General features: G+C 44.9%; 1 protein-coding gene across 1 annotated transcript in view; it reads left to right on the forward strand.

Annotated features, from left to right (window-relative positions):
- The window catches only part of ptk7b (protein tyrosine kinase 7b), a 72,943-nt gene extending 54,739 nt beyond the window's left edge, over positions 1-18,204 (forward strand). The window contains exons 3-20 of the mRNA XM_084562349.1: positions 2,293-2,395; positions 2,524-2,708; positions 4,446-4,593; positions 6,335-6,465; positions 8,054-8,320; positions 9,030-9,166; positions 9,279-9,414; positions 10,018-10,137; positions 10,443-10,592; positions 10,870-11,017; positions 12,368-12,495; positions 13,252-13,452; positions 13,650-13,811; positions 13,938-14,170; positions 14,281-14,361; positions 15,165-15,316; positions 15,442-15,620; positions 15,735-18,204. Coding sequence (XP_084418475.1) covers positions 2,293-2,395; positions 2,524-2,708; positions 4,446-4,593; positions 6,335-6,465; positions 8,054-8,320; positions 9,030-9,166; positions 9,279-9,414; positions 10,018-10,137; positions 10,443-10,592; positions 10,870-11,017; positions 12,368-12,495; positions 13,252-13,452; positions 13,650-13,811; positions 13,938-14,170; positions 14,281-14,361; positions 15,165-15,316; positions 15,442-15,620; positions 15,735-15,895 — 2,822 coding nt within the window. The 3' untranslated portion in view covers positions 15,896-18,204. The remainder of the gene's footprint in view (positions 1-2,292; positions 2,396-2,523; positions 2,709-4,445; positions 4,594-6,334; positions 6,466-8,053; positions 8,321-9,029; positions 9,167-9,278; positions 9,415-10,017; positions 10,138-10,442; positions 10,593-10,869; positions 11,018-12,367; positions 12,496-13,251; positions 13,453-13,649; positions 13,812-13,937; positions 14,171-14,280; positions 14,362-15,164; positions 15,317-15,441; positions 15,621-15,734) is intronic.

Genomic DNA, 18,204 nt, shown 5'->3' on the forward strand with positions numbered 1-18,204 from the left:
TACTGTTTTTTTTTTTTCTTTTTTTTTTCCTCACCTCTGGAATGTACCAGATTTCTTAAACAGCGTCTTACGAACGCGACTGTAAACCTCAGCTGTATTCTCACAAAGATGACAGCTTGACACCATCTGATACTGAAAGCACCCACCTGTTACTCCAGACAGGTTAAAACAAATTCTTCTTTTCCTAATTAACATGACTGCCAGTTTTTACTGCACACAAGATTTGTTGTTCCATCAAACTTTTTCTTACACTCTCCTCCTCCTCAGTGACTCATTGTTTCCCGTCCAATTTCGACAACCCCCTTTTGCTTTCAGTTCACTAATAACAGGTGTGTCTGCCCTGCATTCCCATACCTGGATTGTCCTCCTTCACTTCCTCCTCATCTTCCTCCTCCTCCTCCTCCTTTTTACTGGAGCTGTTGACTAGAACGTCCTTGAGTGAGACATGCAACTAATGTGCGTCCTCGCAGTGAAGACGTCTGAGTACATTTGCATGCATGCATTCACGCTCGCAGGCATCATCATCTGCGTTTCACTCCTCGCCCCGCCACATATAAACACAGACGTATAAACACAACTGCAGAGTGTTGTGCGCACATACACAGTTGTTGGGCATCTGTTTTTGGAGGAAGCTAATGAGCTGTGCCTGGCTCAGACGGGGATATAAGTGAAAGGAGCTGGCGGGGAGGAGGAGGAGGAGGAGGAGGAGGAGGAGGAGGAGGGTGGAGGCTCTGCAACTCTGACATGGATTCCCATGATCCCCCGGGTACACGGCATTGCCAGGTTCTTGTGTAATTCAAAGTGACAGGTCTCCCTCTAGCGCCCCTCCTGACCTCACAGTGGTGCTGCATCCTTCCTCCCTCTCCGCCTCTCCACCGCTATCTCAGGTGGGCTCATGCCATGCATATTTCATAGGTGATCCACGCAGCGGCAGAGGTTCAGCCGCACTGTTCAGCCAGAGGCCATGGGAATGAAGCTCAGCGTCGGTGGAATGTCTCACACATGCACACCTTACATACATACATACATGCATACATACATAACCCCCTACAGACTCCTGCTTCAACTGGGGGCAGCCCAAACAAGCGCGCTCTGTCAGTGAATGCACCCAGCAACCACACGGCGTGTACAGTCATACATCCACAGCTTATATGTCATCGCATAAATAACAATTAGCCCTTGTTCTCATTCAGTGTAAACACGAACTATTTGTGTAGACAACACTTCCAGCAGGAGAAGGGGAATTCCAGGGCAAGGTACACTAAGACGGCGTCGGAGCCAAATCATCAACGTATCACTCACTAAGGAGGAGATGACACGTGTCTATTTAAATAACGGATTTTTCTTTTTTAAAAAAATCTAATTTGCTTGTTGGGTCTTCCGTGGCCGTGGAGCTCAGCAGCAGCAGCAGCAGCAGCAGCCGGAGATTATATCAGGGGATAAGTAGGTTCGTCTGTCAGATCAGATTCAGCAATTTTCTGACTGACGCTCGGTTCATAGCTGCACCGGAAAGGTTAGCTTACAGGAGGAACTACAGTCCTTTTTATTGATCCATGCATATACAGTATATATATATATATATATATCAGTTTACCCTTTAATGTTTGTAAAAATCCAGCACTGAGAGCGAAGGAATGCTTTGCTGCTGTGAGATAAATTACTTGCAGTTTATATCTATCTATAGACCGTGTGCTGGGTCAAATGTTAACACCACATTATGCCCCTCGTTCGTCACTGACAGCCGTGGATCAATTTCCTGCCATCTGCCGTCCTTCTTCATTTGTTCTCCTCTTCATCTGTCACTCAGACACAAATGATCCGAGTCTCGCGTTACATGTTCTCGTCCCGTTCTCCTCGGTGCAACAATACAGACGCCCCTAATCTTTCAAGGATGCCCCATCACCCCGCGTTTTCAAAACGGCAGAAGCAAGGTGCTGTGTCAAAATGTGCTCATTGTTTCCTGGCTGCTTGTTTTTTCTGTCATTTATGGGCTGACAGTGAGTGTCCACTTTAACAGACTAAGTCAATGAACCATCCATTAAATGTCCGTAAAAGCGTCCCGCTCTGGTCAGTGTGCTGATGTAAGCTGACCCACTGCTTTATTCCCATGTTCCTGTGTCACAGGGATGGGTCCCATTAGAGTTGTCGTGTGTCCCGCGAGGACAGATGACAATACGACCACTTAACTCAATTTTTCCTCCTGTCTTTCTCCCCAGTTATTCCTCCTGTCGTCTTCCTACTTCTCTCCTTCCTCCCATTTAAGGACTCTTGTGTGTTTTTTTGCCTGTGCAGGGTTGGAAAGCGGTGGCGTGACTCTGAAGGAGCCCAGCACTGAAGGGGAGATCGAGAGTTCTGCGCCGGTCACGTTGCGCTGTCATATTGACGGACACCCACGGTTAGTCTCCTCCCCCCCGCCACCACAAGTTCAGAGTTCCCAGTTTAAGGAGCATTCTTCTTGTCCATCCTCACCTTTTGAATCTTCTCCTTCATGCCTGTCCACTTCAACCCTCCTCTCTTTCTCAGGCCGACGTGTCAGTGGTTCAAGGACGGAGTGAAGCTGACGGAGAAAACCCATCAGATCAACAACAAGGAGAGGACGCTCACCTTCAAGAGCGCCAGTCCCGAAGACAACGGCCTGTACTACTGCTGCGCCAAAAATGCAGCCGGGCATGTCTGCAGCAACTCCAACTTCACTCTCAACATCATAGGTCTGTGTCTGACGCGGTCTTCATTTAAATAGCTCCACCGATCAGCCACAACATTAAAACCAGTGACAGGAGAAGTAAATAGCATTGTGACAATTCAATGTTCTGTTGGGAAACTTTTGGACCTGCATTCATGTGGATGTTACTCAGACACGTAGCACCCACCTAGACCAGTCACAACAGAAGGTGGTCATAATGTTATGCCTGATTAGTGTACTGTCTACTATTCAGACTATTCAGACTTTAAAAATACATATTATAATAATATAAAACGTCCACCGAGACGTGTTGCACGTTCTCGGCTTGAATAATAATCCGTGATGATTTTTCTGTCCCGTTAATTGATAGATTAATTAAAAAAAAAAATGTTTTAGCTGTAATGACGTGCAATTACTAATCAGACGTTGTCAGCGTTCAAATGAATTTCTCCACATTTCCGCACCTGGAAATGTCAAGTAAGGGGAGGACGGTATGTAAAGACTCTAAGTGGTGAGAGAGCAGGAAGAGAAAGTGATGGAGTTTCTAATGTGATTAACTTGGAGTGTGTAAAGCACCTTCCTCCTGCGCCACCCACGCAGACAGAAACATTATAAAACACACAGAGCATACAATAACATCAGCCCCCCCCCCCCCCCCCAACAGCAGGGTCTTTATGTGGATCTGCCTAAATAAATGTATCTGCAGTTTGTTGTATTGAGGCTATGTGTTTTTCTGCAGGCTCACGCGATTTCTGCTGTTTACTCTGCATGTGTGTGTGTGTGTGTGTGCCCCCTGTGTATTATCCAGGCGGCACACCACAGAGCTAGTACTGTACATACAGCAGCACATCTGCGCAAGAAACCTGATGCCCTGTTCCGCTTTAATTAGCCACCTGCAACACCCAGACACGCAACGTTAGCACCTGGGTGGAGGAAGAATGGATAATTGTTGAGTTTCCAGTTACGCCGTTGCCACCCCCTAGCCCTTCTATAGAACTTCACCTTAAGGAAAAGGCTGACAGATTTAGTCCTGTTTCAATGCTTAGCCACGGATCTTTAGGTTTGCTGACTCCCCCACTGATTCCTGGGTGGGCCAGGTGGGCTCCGGGTGCACGCCTCCTTTTGACATATCCTAAAAAATGCTGCCGGTACTTTCTCCGCACATTGGCCACGCAGATTTGAAATGCTTACACGCATCAAGCTGGATTAGGGGGTATTTTCATGTTCCCGTTTCGGCTTTGGAGTAGAAAAGTCTGCACGGCAATCTTTCCTCCTCTAAGGTTACCAAATGTGTAGTTGTGGCAGCTCAGAGGAGCCTCGCCCAGTGTTAAACAAAAGGTTAGAAAGGGTCAAAAGAATGTGAGTAAAGGGAAAAAAATGTTTTAGTGGAATTTGAGTTCATATTATTGTTTAACCAAGTTATACTGTATATCAGATTAATCAATAGGTCGTTCTTTCTCGATCTTATTTGAGTCCTAAGCCTAATTGTTAGTTACGGAGTTGATGTCCTGTGCCTGATCAGGGTCCAGATAAGCTGCGGGGTCTGTTCTTTGACCTCATCAAGTCTCCCAGGGGGCCCCTGTGGTGTTGACACACACCTCCACCTGAAGGCCGCTTGCTCACCAGGCTCCTGCTCTCTGTTGGCAGCTTTTAATAAAGCCCGGAGTATATGTATCAGTGTGAAGCCTCCACGCAGATGTAACTTAATGGTCTAATGCCTGCAGATGTAATCACGCAGATGTTTGTATTCCTCCCCCGACAGATAAGAGTTTCCCGCGGCCGGTGGTCACTCCCGAGGACCAGGTGGTGTTGAGGAACGAGGAGGCCGTGTTTCACTGCCAGTTCACCGCCGAGCCGGCCCCTTCGCTGGAGTGGTACCACGAAACCGAGCTGCTGGTGAACAAGACTCGGTATGTCGAGCGCTACGTCTTCTCTGTGTTCATCCGCCACCTTCTCCTCCTGACCCCCGTCTCCTCACCGTTATATAAGCATCAGTCTTGTATGTCTGAGTGTGCAGCAGTCGGATATTCCTTTGAGCCCAATGAGGTGGAACCCTTGCATGAGACTCTCGCCCTGTTTCAGCCCAGGCTTAAGATAAATTGCCCTTAAAGGAATGTTATTACTGGAATAGCAAGCTGTAAAGTTTCTGTGCAGTCTACTATACATCACTTGAACGCAGCGTTTCTCTCCAGCCTATCACGGAAGGCTTTGCAGGACTCCCGTGTTCACCGAGCAGGAAAAAAAAAGCCTCGAGCTACAATCAGCTTACCAGCATGTCCCCTATAAACACATAAGCAGCAGATAATAACCTATTTCTGTACACCATGCCAAGTATACCCTCAGGGTTCATAACACCTCATGCTTATACTTAGTCCCTATGTAGGCAGCCTGTTCCACATAGACGGTAAGATATTTTAAAGTGATTATTGACCTCACTGAGCAAGAAAGGTGAAGGACTCCAATATCAATAGTCATTTGTGTAATGAGCCTGTCGGAGGCGGGTTTGGTTGCCCAGGTAGTGATGACTCATCGGGATTACTGAAGGATGAGAATAAACATGCATATAAAAACAGACACAGAATGTTTCTTTAGAAACCGGTACTTCTTGTGGTTAATGTATTCCAATGCAGCCCTAGTATGTTTGTTTATTGATCTAGGCTGATTATAACACCAGAGGAATGCAGCTCCCTGCAGGGCATATCATCTGTTCTGCACCTGCGCTGTTTAGATAACCTCCCCTAGATTATGTGTAAAATATCTGATCCAGACTCTTTTCATATGTTTGAAAAAAATATATATATAAACTCTAGGCTACTCTTGCAGACAGATTCTGCCTCATGGGTCAAACCTCTGGAGGCAAAAATGTGAAACCATGCCGATGTATTTCTGCACAGGATCCCGTGAAGCTATAAGGAAAAAAAGAAATCTGTCTTTGTTCATTTTGTTTTGTAGTTATTTTAGACCACCGTTTCCACAGACTAGTTCTCCATCTCTCGGGTGTATGCGTACACAAGCTCCCACAGCTCATTTCCCTCACACTCCTGGACACAGAAGAAGAGAAAAGATGACACAGAAATATCAGACGTCCGGAGGGGATCCACAGCAGAACAAGAAAGTCCTGATTTATCCTACTTCTGAGTAGTTAAACATTACGCATTCCTCTCTCTACATATTCGACTTTCTCATATTGCTGTGATGAGCTGTTGATTTGTCTGCGGAGCTCCTGTCTGTGTAGTGTGCAGCTCCTTATCTGTCATCCCAGGAGCTGGCTTAAGGTCAGACTTTAATTACATCTCATCCCGTCCATCACTGGCACCAAAACTCCCCGTCAGCCTGACAGAGGCCAGGGGCCAGAAGCAAAAATACTTGAACTCAAATTGCAGGACACTTTCCTTTGTAGTCTGTGGACAAATTCTCAGCATTTTCTCGAAACCTATTTGAGGCAGCAGATGGCTTGGGTTTATTGAATCGAGGCAAATCAGACAACACGAGTTAACGAGCCAAGAATAAAGACCCGAGTCAAAATAGCCCCTGAATTTCTGCGAAAGATCTGGAGGGGTTAGTTGTACTGGTCCAGAGAGAATTTATTTGGCATGTTGTTGGCTTTTTTTGTTTTTTAAGAAAGTGAGAGATGTGTTTTCTTCTCCACAGAATGTTCCTGCTCCCCAATGGGACTCTTGTGATCACTCAGGTCAAGTACAAGAACATAGGAACCTACAAGTGTGTCGGCCGTGGCCTCAGAGGACCCCCTGTCACACTGGAGGCGTCCCTCCTCATAGCAGGTACGCAGAGATGCGCGCACAAAGCAGTTGCAGTTGTTAAATTGATGAGAGATAATCACCTACTTTTCTCTAATGTGAGCATTTTGGGTTATATAATTATCATGACCTCCATCTCTCGCTCTCTATCTCTCTTTCTGTCTCCCTGCCTCCTCTCCTCCTTTCACCCAGAGCCAGATCCCTCCAGTGATAATCACATTCCCTTATTGGCATCCGGCACATCTGTATCCACTACACACACTCTACTCCAGCATTTCCCAACTTCCCCTTCACATTATTTCCTCCAAACAGTCCAGCTGTTTTCCAAACTTGTTTAGACCAACTGGCTTCCTCCAGCAGCACCTGGCACTCAGTGAGCTGACATTAGATAACATACCTTCACTCACACAGGCTTGCGAGCAGTGTAATTATAAAGTCGTGAAATGCTGATATATGCAACATCAAAGGGGAGAGAAATCCATTTTTCTCAAAGGGAAATTTGTATTAAATCACTATATAATGAAAAACAAAGCATCAGTTCTGCAGCAGATGTGACTTGTGGTTGTGCATGCAGGTTAGGATCTGATGCATGCTGGGAAAACAAGTCCAGACTCATCAAAGTTGTTTTAATACCGCACACGAGAGCATCAGCTCTGTCCCTGCAACGCGCTTTTCAGAAATAATTTCTTGAAACGACTATTTTCTTAATGGCTTCTTGAGGTTAAAGCTGCAACAAGCTGTTGTATCTTCTCATCTTACTAATCAGCCAGCATTTTGAAACGCAAGTGCATGCAAGTCAAATATTCTGAATAAGCTTAGGGCTGGAATTTTCGATGCATTTCAATGTCCTGAGCGCGTTATTGCTCTCCACCGGCCCCTCTTCCCCAAGGGTTTTGGATTAACGAGGTACGGCCGTATCTGCAGCTTTAACCCAGTGAACTGCAGCTCCATTTAAATACCTTAATTCACTTAATCTGATGGTAATCCCTGCAGGCATTATAGGGGATTGTGTCACAGTAGAATTCAGTATTTAGGGACAAGTTTAAACAGTCACTCCGTCATAGCTCCACCTTATTCATTTCCCTTGCCCTCCCTCTTCTTGCAGCTCAAGTTCTCTTTCATCTGCCGAGAAATGTGTTTTCTTCTGTTCTCATTAATCGATTTAGACCTTAGACCCGCAGAAGGTCACAGCCACTGACCAGATTTCAGAGCGTTGTTGGCCGATAAAGTATTAATGACTTCCATTTGGGACTCACACGGTATTAAACCTCACAGTGGTTGGAGGTCTTGTGAGGCTTTGTACCACAGATCTCATTCCACTTTCTGCGTAGAGGTTGCCAGGTTTGATATGACCCACCTCACACAGACCTAGTTAATTCCCATACTAAGAACAACCTATATTCTCAGTCTGCCTACTGTATGCTTTGTTCACTAATTACCATGGTCTGCTCTACAAATCAGAGGACTTATCCTAACTAGACAGGAAGTCTGTCAACAGGACTTTGATTTAGTCTGATGATTGTTAAGCTTTTTGTGCAATTAAAATTAAACTTGAGCACTCCCATTGCTTCTTCACGCTGAAAATTGACACTCTCTCTGCTGTCCACCACAGAGATAGGCAACATGACGCCCACGCCGCCCCAGGTTTTCACGGCCGACAGCCTGCAGCGGGTGCCGTGTCGCCCCCCAACTGGCAAGCCTAAGCCCGAGGTGTGGTGGGAGAGAGGGGGTCAGCGAGTGCCCACAGAGGGAAGAGTGTACCAGGATGGCCTGGATCTGATCTTCAGTCCAACAGAGGAGGGGGATTCAGGCACCTACACCTGCGTGGCCCAGAACAAGGCCGCACGCAGGACGCAGGAGTACACCTTCACCGTGGCCAGTAAGAACATTTTTAATGCACACATCCAAAGAGTCACAGAGTCTGTGAAAGTACAGTGTATAATCCAACATTTCCTTGTAACTGGTGGAGGCAGAGCAGAGTGTAGTATTAATTAAACGAAAACGCAAGTCTGGCAGAAGGGTATTTGTATCAGGTTGTGTTTTGGTAGTTAAACGCTTTTATTGTGAAGCAGCAGCAGCAGTAGGAAATGTTCACGTTGCATCACCTGCGTCATCTCGCGCCATGCATTCTGCATTTATATCCACGGTTTATCACATTAGCAGCAGCGGCTTAATGCAGCATTTTCTCTGGGGACGTTGCCACGGACACCCGGTTTGTATTGATGAAAATATCTAATTATTGCAATAACCTTTGTGTTAGTTGTTGCTATTCGGCAACGGATAGTCTCTTTAAAAACCTGTGCTGAAAAAGAAGCCAACGAGTAATGGATAAGCACAAGTCATTATAGATTTTGTTGTGAAGTAGTTTCTTTAATGTCAGCACCATGGTGGGAACACTGGGGCCATCTAGCAGATACTCAGGGATTATTAACTGTGTCTATATTTAGTTTGACCAAAGGGCTGAGAGCTAATTAACAGTTGTATATTCCTCCAGGGCACCGCCATGTAGCCGAAGAGTTATTATCTACATATAACAACTGCATGTGCAAGTGTGAAATCTATGCTGTTTTTTTTTTTTGTGCTTATAGCTGCTCCTGTGTGGGTGACGAAGCCTCAGGACAGCTTTTTAGAAGAAGGTAAACCAGGTTTCCTCCACTGTTACGCTCAGGCCAACCCTCAGCCTGAGGTCACCTGGCTCCGCAACAACATCATGGTCACACCCGAGGTGAGTTATCACCTCAGACAGTTGTCAGAGTGTCAACACGCTCATGAAACCTCAGCTAATGTTTTGCACCGTGACAGAATTTCACTTGTCGTCTTGTGCTTTCCCCCACTAGGACTCTCGTTTTAAGATGTTCTCTAACGGCAGCCTGAGGATCAACAACGTGGAGGTGTACGACGGACAGATTTACGGCTGTGAAACAAGGACTGTAGCCGGCCGACTGTCTGGGCAAGCTAGAGTTACTGTGCTTGGTAAGCTGTGGAGGAATCACTCACCTGATCAATATAGATATATACGTTCATATACAGTAGATTCTACTTGGAGGTTATCCCCCAGGGTGAAAGATAATTTAATGTGATAAATCATGATATAAAATGAGTAATACTCAGTGCTCAGAGACAATATGAAACACATGTGGTCATGCCTGTGGGCCTTCCAAAAATAGGAGCCCATGTTGTGTATGCAGACGTCCTGCAGGACACCCACAGAGGTGTAAAATATGACTCATGCGTGGCAGCTTTATTCTCGCCTCCATTTTAACACGTTATCTCCGTGATAAATTCCTGCCTTCCACCGTAGCGTTATGGTGATAGATGGCCTGACGTGTCACAGTTTTGTCTGGACGACCTCTATGTTGATACGATACGAGCTCTGATAGACCTCCGTCTTAATACTCTGCAGATCTGCGTGCGTGGGTTCATGCGCGTCTGTAGCCACACTTCCCCAAATATGTCTGAACATGATTTGCTAGGTGTCTTTTCATCTGCAGTTGCACAAAAGACGCTTTGACGTGCCCCCCCTACGCATGCGTTAACCACGTGTGTAATGTGCGGTGTTTGGACTTGTGTTTTCAGAGAAGCTGAAGTTCACCCCGACCCCCCAGCCTTCCCAGTGCCTGGAGCTGGATAACGAGATCTCCATCCAGTGCTCCGCTACGGGCCGAGAGATCCCCACCATCCGCTGGACCAAAGCAGGTTCGCACTCCTCCGGCTTAACCTTAGCTCGCAGTGGCTTTAGATCAGATAAGGAATGACTGTTTAACAGCTTCTCAACCATAATGCAAAATGGTAGCGCTTGTTTTTTTTTGACTCAAATGGTGACTAATGGTTCTTTCCACAAGAATATGCAGAAACCTGCTCAGAATCTTGAACAAACAGAGTGTTGGGAAGATTCATCTTCACGGATCATTTCCCACATTCGTGTGCATCAGCCATGATGGAGTCACATTAACCACTAACCACACTCTGATGCCTGCGTGTCTCTCTGTCTCCCCCTGCAGACGGAGGAGAGCTGCCACCTCACGTCGACCAAAAGAACGGGCAGCTTCACTTCACCAAAGTCACCCGCAGCGACGCCGGCAACTACACCTGCATCGCCTCCAACAGCCTCCAGGGGGAGATCAGAGCCTTGGTGACCCTCACCGTGGCCGGTAACGCGCTTACTCATCATCCTGGAAATGGGACATAATGATATACAGGGTCATGCTGCTGTATTAGTCATCAGTACTTGTGGTCTCATCAAACACAGCAGCGTTCATCGTGTGCTTGGTGGCCTTTTTATAGCCCAGTAAAGAATTGCATTTGTGTTGGAGAAGAGTAACTGAGAGGATCTTAACCACAGCCTCTTTATGCTTTACTAGAGTTGTGGTCCAAGTGTTTACTTCATGAGCTTTTGCTTGTTTTGTGCGTCTTCTTCTGCACATACAGTGTACATTCGCTTCAAGCTGGAACCAGATAATACAACCGTGTACCAGGGCCACACAGCCATCCTGCACTGTCAGGCCACCGGCGACCCCGAGCCCCACATCCACTGGATGGTTAAAGACAAGACGCTGGACCTCAGCAAGAACAGGAGGTAAATGAGTTTGTGGTTACAAGTAGCAAACGTTATTGATTTATAGCTCCATCTATAATATAATAGATGTTAGATTAGAGAAGCGTAACTCCTGTTTACACTTACCCAGTCTGCACTTTATCCACTTTATTCACTAATTCACTTTATTCCTACAGCCTTGTTTACATCCTCTGTCGACAGTTTCAACTGTACACAAGATTTAATTCAAAAAATTTGTGCTTAAGCTTTCAGATATCTTGTTTTACTTCCTCTTAAATGCGAACTTTATGATCTCTCCGGCCTCGGTGTTTGAATCATGAACAGATGTTGGTCTGTAGCCACAACTAAAACCACAAATGTAACATAATCTGAGTGACTTTATGGTTTAAATATGTTATGATAATCAACGGAAATGAAATAAATACAATGAACTAACTTAATATTCTCTTCATCGTATCTTTGTGGTTTCGCCAGTTCATGTAGAGGCCGTTTTTAGTTTATTTTTAAAATTTTTTTTGAATGAGAACATTTCAGACTTTCACGTCCTCTTTATTAGATGTTCAAATACTGAGGATCGTTCTTTTTTTTTTTGTCTGCAACTGCGGTCTCTCTGTTGTATTTGTGTCTTTACCTTCACGTACCATTTTGACTTACTTGAGTGCAACTTATTAAAAACCTGAGCCACTCACTCTCCCGTGGACAGACGGCTCGTATTAGTTTGATAGATATAGTTTATGACATGTTTATGCCGTTAAGAGGGTTTACGAGAACGCTTGTTATAGTGAGCCACAAACAAAGAGTCTGTACGAATATGAAGATGATTTTGCATCGTTCCTGTTTGGTCTGCTTTAAATCATCAGACTTTCAAACAATCAGAAGTGTGTGTACTGTTCAAATAATGACATTTTACTGTGGCCTGAAGATGTTAAAACTTCAAGGACACCGATAATACAAGTGCTCGCAGCTTTATTTATTTATTTTTGCTTGAAAGAAAGAGATGCTAACAAACCAAAGATATCATTATGGTTTTAATTCCAAAAGACAAAAATAAAACAATTGTTGCCTTCTGCTAATATAACGACAGAAATCTGCTAATCTATTAATGGCATCAGTGTTAATATTATTATGCCAGCCTCACATGCCAGCCTCTGAAAATATATTACACCAGATTGCTGTGGAAAACCATTTTAGCATTTCAGAAGATAGAAGATATTAGTGGCAACGCCAGTCTAGATTCCTCAGAATTAACCACAAAATATGGGAAAACGTGACGAGCTAGAAGCGCTACATCAACAATATATACATTTTAGGTTGTTCCTCTCTTCTTTTCCTGTGAAGTCAGGACATTCAGACCTCGGCTTTCTCTTCCAGGTTCCAGAAGATGCCCAACGGCTCCTTGGTCATTACAGATGTCACTACAGATGACACGGGCAGGTACACGTGTGTGGCCGGAAACAGCTGCAGCATCAAAGACCGCGTGGCTCAGCTCTACGTAGTGGGTGAGTTTAACACACGGAAACAGGCTTCCTTTATCTGGAACAAAGATGCACACACGAGGCGTGAGTCACAATCACACGTACAGGACGAAGGCGTTAATTAAACCTCAGTCTCGCTGTCTGTCACCCGCGTCGACAGGTTAATAACCGCGTCCACGTCTCGGGCCTGTCACCGAGGCGATGGGATTGGGCAGACGTTGGATCTAATAACCCTCTGCAGCTCTCCGTGGCCCCTCGTGTGCTGTCTAAAGCTGGAAATTACTGTCACACCGTTGCACTAGTGTCCCGTATCAACTAATTTTCTCCCAAAGTAGCAGGATGGCATTCCAGCTTCAAAAGGAGGAGACAATTGAATTTAGATGTTTGTCGTAGCTTGTCAGGGTTAGCGTGACAGCGCTGCCCAACAAAGAGGAGAAACAAGGCAACTCAGAAGAATGAAGCGACTGTTTGGCTTTAACTGTGTTAACGTTCAGCGCAAGTACATTCCACATTTAAGTAGGGCAAGATGGCTCTCAAGGTTGTCGCATGGTTTAAACTCTGCAAATCAAAACTGTAGCTGATCTAGACTATACCACAGCTCATCACTTTTATTCAGGAAATTTATTCTTGGAGACAGTTTTTCCAGTCCTAAAGATCACACTGTCTTCAGTTCACAGCCTTAAATCTATCCCATCGTTCACCTCCATGTTGTTGATCACACATGATCTTCCAAATTTAAGTGCGTTCTAGTTGACCATAATCGCTGCCTGTGCCCAACAGAAAAACCAGTGCATTTCACCGACGACGGCGAGGACAAAGCTCCTTACAAGATGATCCAAACCATCGGCCTGTCGGTGGGAGCGGCTGTGGCTTACATCATTGTTGTTCTTGGGCTCATGTTCTACTGCAAACAGAGACGCAACGCCAAGAGACTGCAGAAGGGCCAGGACGGAGAGGAGCCCGAGATGGAGTGTCTGAATGGTACGAATGTCTTTAGATTAACGGTCGGGCAGCTGTAAAATCATTCAGGAGATTATGTTATCACATTTATCATCCTCTAAATGTTCCGGACATTTGCTACCACCTTGTGTTTTGTCTGGGTACTGCATCTTAAATCCAATCTGTATGTCATTAAATTTTATTCTAAATATTTAGCTTATGTGGGTTGTGTTCCTCAGGAGGGGCAGTCCAACAAAACGGTCACACTACTGCTGAGATCCAGGAAGAGGTGGCGCTCACCAACATGGGTACCATAGCAACGTCGGAGAAACGCCACAGCCACGTCAACAACGACAAGCTCCACTTTCCCCGAGCAAACCTACAAACTATCACTACTTTAGGTACACTGCTTTATGTATTTATCTTTTAAACGTCTTAACTCTGATTTAATAGAAAATAGCCTGATGTTAAAGCAAAGTGTGCATCCTCTCTGACGTTTGCTTTGCGTCGTGTGAATGTTCGCTCAGGCAAAGGAGAGTTCGGCGAGGTGCTGCTGTCCAAAGCTAAGGGCATCGAAGAGGGCGAGGAGGAGACGGTGGTGCTGGTGAAGAGCCTGCAGTCCAGGGACGAACAGCTCCAGCTCGACTTCCGCCGCGAAGCTGAGATGTTTGCCAAGCTGAGCCACCGCAACGTTGTCCGCCTGCTGGGCCTCTGCAGGGAGGCAGAGCCGCACTACATGATCCTAGAGTACTATGACCTGGTAAGAAGCATCAGACACGGAACATAGACACACACACGTTCACGTCAGGACTGTGGAAATATGTTTTTTTAAATATACATCATCTGTTTTTTTTGCTTTTATCAAACTAGGGAGATCTGAAGCAGTTCCTGAGAATTTCCAAAAGCAAAGATGACAAAGTCAAGTCTCAGCCAATCAGCACCAAGACCAAAGTAAGTGAATGTTGCGTCTTGATTGGCAGAACATCCTGTTCTCCAACCACAAGGCTAATAACAAAACAGTCAGCATATAAAGATTGTTGAAGTTGGATGTTCCTGTTCTTTGCATGATCATGTTCCTTGACAAACACTTGTATTCTTGGTGAGAGTCATATGAGAAGATCAGGGCATGGTGCCATAGCAATGACACTCCTTGATGGCAGCAGCCGTCCCCAGCAGGATGCAGCCTGACACAGGCATGAAAAACAGCACAAGGTGTTGACCTGGCCTCCAAATTCACTAGATCCCAAACTGATCAAGTATCTGTGGGATGATCCACAGAGGCCCCTTCCCTCAACCCATAGGACCCAAAGTCCCCCCACTAACAACAGGCCCATGTCCATACTCTGATGAGTCAGGGAGACCTACACAATATTAGGAAGGTGGTCATAATGTTATGCCTGATTGGTGTAACTGCACGTTGCATTCGTACACAGCACATAAAATAATGATCTTATTTTCTACAATAAGCAGCAATAGAATCAGTGAAAGATTGTGAATCGTGTGATGGCTGGGTCGAAATGTACTTGTAACCTGAGTTACACAAATATGCAAACAGTTTTTTTTACTATGTTTGCAGAAGCATATACTTTTCTCAGGCAGATTCCTTTCACGGGTTTATAAAGGTTGATTAACAAGTGCAAACCCATTATGAAGATCACATCACTTTACAAGCTCAAAAAAGTGAATAAAGACTAAACTAGCTTAGGAGACACTGACGTTCTTTGTCCTTCATACTTGTTCCTTTCTCCCTCCAGGTTTCCATCTGTGCCCAGGTGGCTCATGGGATGGAGCATCTGTCCAATAACCGCTTTGTCCACAAAGACCTCGCCGCCCGAAACTGCCTGATCAGCAGTCAGAGGCGAGTCAAGGTGTCAGCGCTCAGCCTCAGCAAGGACGTCTACAACAGGTCTGTTAGAAAACGGTTTACTCAGAAATTCACACTTAAACTCATCAGTTAGAGTAAATGTAATGTACATCTATCTGGCTAATGTTTCCGTCTCCTTGTCTTTTCTCTTGTGTGCGTGTATGCAGCGAGTACTATCACTACAGGCAGGCATGGATCCCGCTGCGCTGGCTCCCAACGGAGTCTGTGTTTGAGGACGACTTCTCCACCAAGTCCGATGTGTGGGCCTTCGGAGTGTTGATGTGGGAAGTATTCAGTCACGGGGAAATGCCGTATAGCAAACTCAGCGATGATGAGGTGCTGGAAGGTGAGTGTGACGCTGCAGCAGCTTATTTTTTTAGACTAGGCCGGAAATATGAGGAAAGAAAAGAATCAGTGTCTTCATGTTTCTGATGTGGTCTAACCGTCTTCTTTGCTGCAGGTCTGCAGACAGGGAAGCTGAAGCTACCCGTTCCGGATGGATGTCCCTCCAAAATCTACAAGCTCATGGTGCGCTGCTGGGCGCTGAGCCTCAAAGAGCGCCCCTCCTTCACCGACATAGTCCACGCCCTGGGAGAGCTGCCCTCTGACAGCAAAGTCTGAGATGACCATCACCCTTCAGCAGAGGGGAACTTTTACCAACCCCCTTCCCCTAAAAACAAAGACACGAATGCTGGATTTATTAGTCTCTCACATTTCAGGGAAGAGGGTTGAGCAGAAAACACTTTTTTTTAATATGCATTTCAAAAACTTGGGAGTGTGGATTCTTTTGCTTTATCAGTGGAAATGCACTCGCGTTTGCGTGATTGCCTCCGTGCGAGCTGTGCCAGGAGTTTGCCTTAACCCGCAGCGTGGAAGACCCTCCCCTCCAGCCTGTGTCTGTGGTCCCACCGTGACCCCGCCTGTCTGCGGCCGCTCGGTCTCAGAGACGCTTTCTTTCACGGAGCTTCACGACCTCAGTGCCTCTACCCCTCCACGCGCACACTCGCTGAAACTTTCAACTGCTTTGTCGGGATGTTTGACACCGTGCTTCGACTGGATCTGATCAGCAGAGAGGACTGGTCTGAGGCTCAAAAAAATTTAATTTATGTCCACCTCTTAGAGTCACCAGTTTTTTTCTCATAAAGCTTGAGAGAATAATGAAATGAAAGTTGGATTTAAGGTGATTTCAGCATTGAAGCTTCTTAAAAATCAAGCCTTTAGAAGCGTGTCGAGCGAGATCATTTTTAAATTCAGTCAGCTGCATGCTGAATCCAACACCCACAACGTTTTAGGTGAAACCTTGCTACTCTATCCACCATTCCCTCAAATCGTGTGTGTGCACACTGAACTGTTCTCAACGAAGAAATGGAGTGAGGTTTGCATGAAGGTTTGTCGCTCGAACAGAACTTGTGGAACAAATGTTACGGTAACACTTCAGGAACAAAAAAAAATAAAATAAAAGTTTTATAGCCAAGGAATATATTGAATAGATTGTGCCAGTGTGGGCTTTATACGTTTTTACAAGTGTGCTCTGTTCTTGTATTAACCTTGAGGTGCTTATTTGTCATGGGTGAGAAATACCCATTGTACCGCATTTAAAAAAAAAATTAAAAATTAAAAATTAAAAAATCATCATGTCGTCTCAGTTGCAGGGATGCAGCCTATCACCATGTTTAACCTGCGACGTAATATCTTCAGAGGTCCAATCACAGCTTCTCTCCTGGTCCAGCTGTTCTGTGCAATGCTGCAAGGTGGACCGTCACACCAGGCAATCTGTACATAATGTAGAAGCCATGCACTAACTTCACTTAAAAGAATACCCCTCTTTATTTCTATCATGTTGTGTAGAAGGACATGCAGGTGCCTGTTTATTTATGATGAAGGTCCTGTTTTTTTTATTTTTGCGTTTTTTTTTTTTTAACTATGTTTATAATAGAAAGGTACTCCTGTGAGCTAGTTAAGCTGTTACTCATTCTCACGGTGCATCTCGGTGTGCGTTCAGTCTGATAACCGGCTGAATATGCGAAGACAAAGTACAAAAGGAGGTCAAAAGAGTGACTTGCAGGTCACCAGTACTCATTTAAGTGCCTGGTAAGAAATGAAGGATTATCTTAACTATTTCCCTGTTTTTTTTTTTTCTGTATTTTTTTTTTTTTACATTATCTAATCGAATGCAATGGCCTTTGTTTATGAAGCTGTTTTTTTATACGTTGTTTTTAGTGTAATGTTTTTATGAATGATGCTAGGCACTCACACCTAGACCTGTTTTTTTTTTTTTTTTAATCTGCTTCAGCAAATGTTCACAGTAATCACAGATATATACAAAAGTATACATGCTGCTGTCAATAAAGGTTCACAGTGTTTTTACCCCAAGTGTTGTCATTTATGCTGAAGGCGTTTCTGGCATAATTCATACCCTTTTAGTAAATTTAGAATGAATTGTGGTTAATAAATTAATGTGGAATAGGTTTCAGTGCATCTTAATATAGTAATGCAGCTACAAGCAGAGACCCTTTTAAAAACTACTGTAGCACACAGTGGCAAGCTCTAAGACCTTTGCTTTGGCGACCCCTATGGTCATAAACGGTAACTGCAGGTCTATTTTACATTTTGGACCTAATTTCTCAGAGATCCAAAAAGTTTCACCTGTGTGAGCTTGTCATTCAGCTGAATATTAATTCCACCCCCTGTGTCTGACAGAAAAAGAACCGATAACCGAAACTAGGTGTATCCACAGACACACAATTTCTAATACTGTAAATCCAAGGACTTCAAAATGAATTTATAAGTGGGTTATAGGCCCTACCACCATTTTACTACCCCATTTGGTAATAAATAGCAACATAAGAGACTTTGATGTCAATAAAATCCCTTGGCAATGGATGGTTGTGCGCTTCTTTCATTCAAAATCTTGCAATTTGTAATCCGTG

The sequence above is a fragment of the Chelon labrosus genome (genome assembly GCF_963514085.1).
Source record: "Chelon labrosus genome assembly, chromosome: 15".
NCBI classification, from domain to species: Eukaryota; Metazoa; Chordata; class Actinopteri; order Mugiliformes; family Mugilidae; genus Chelon; species Chelon labrosus.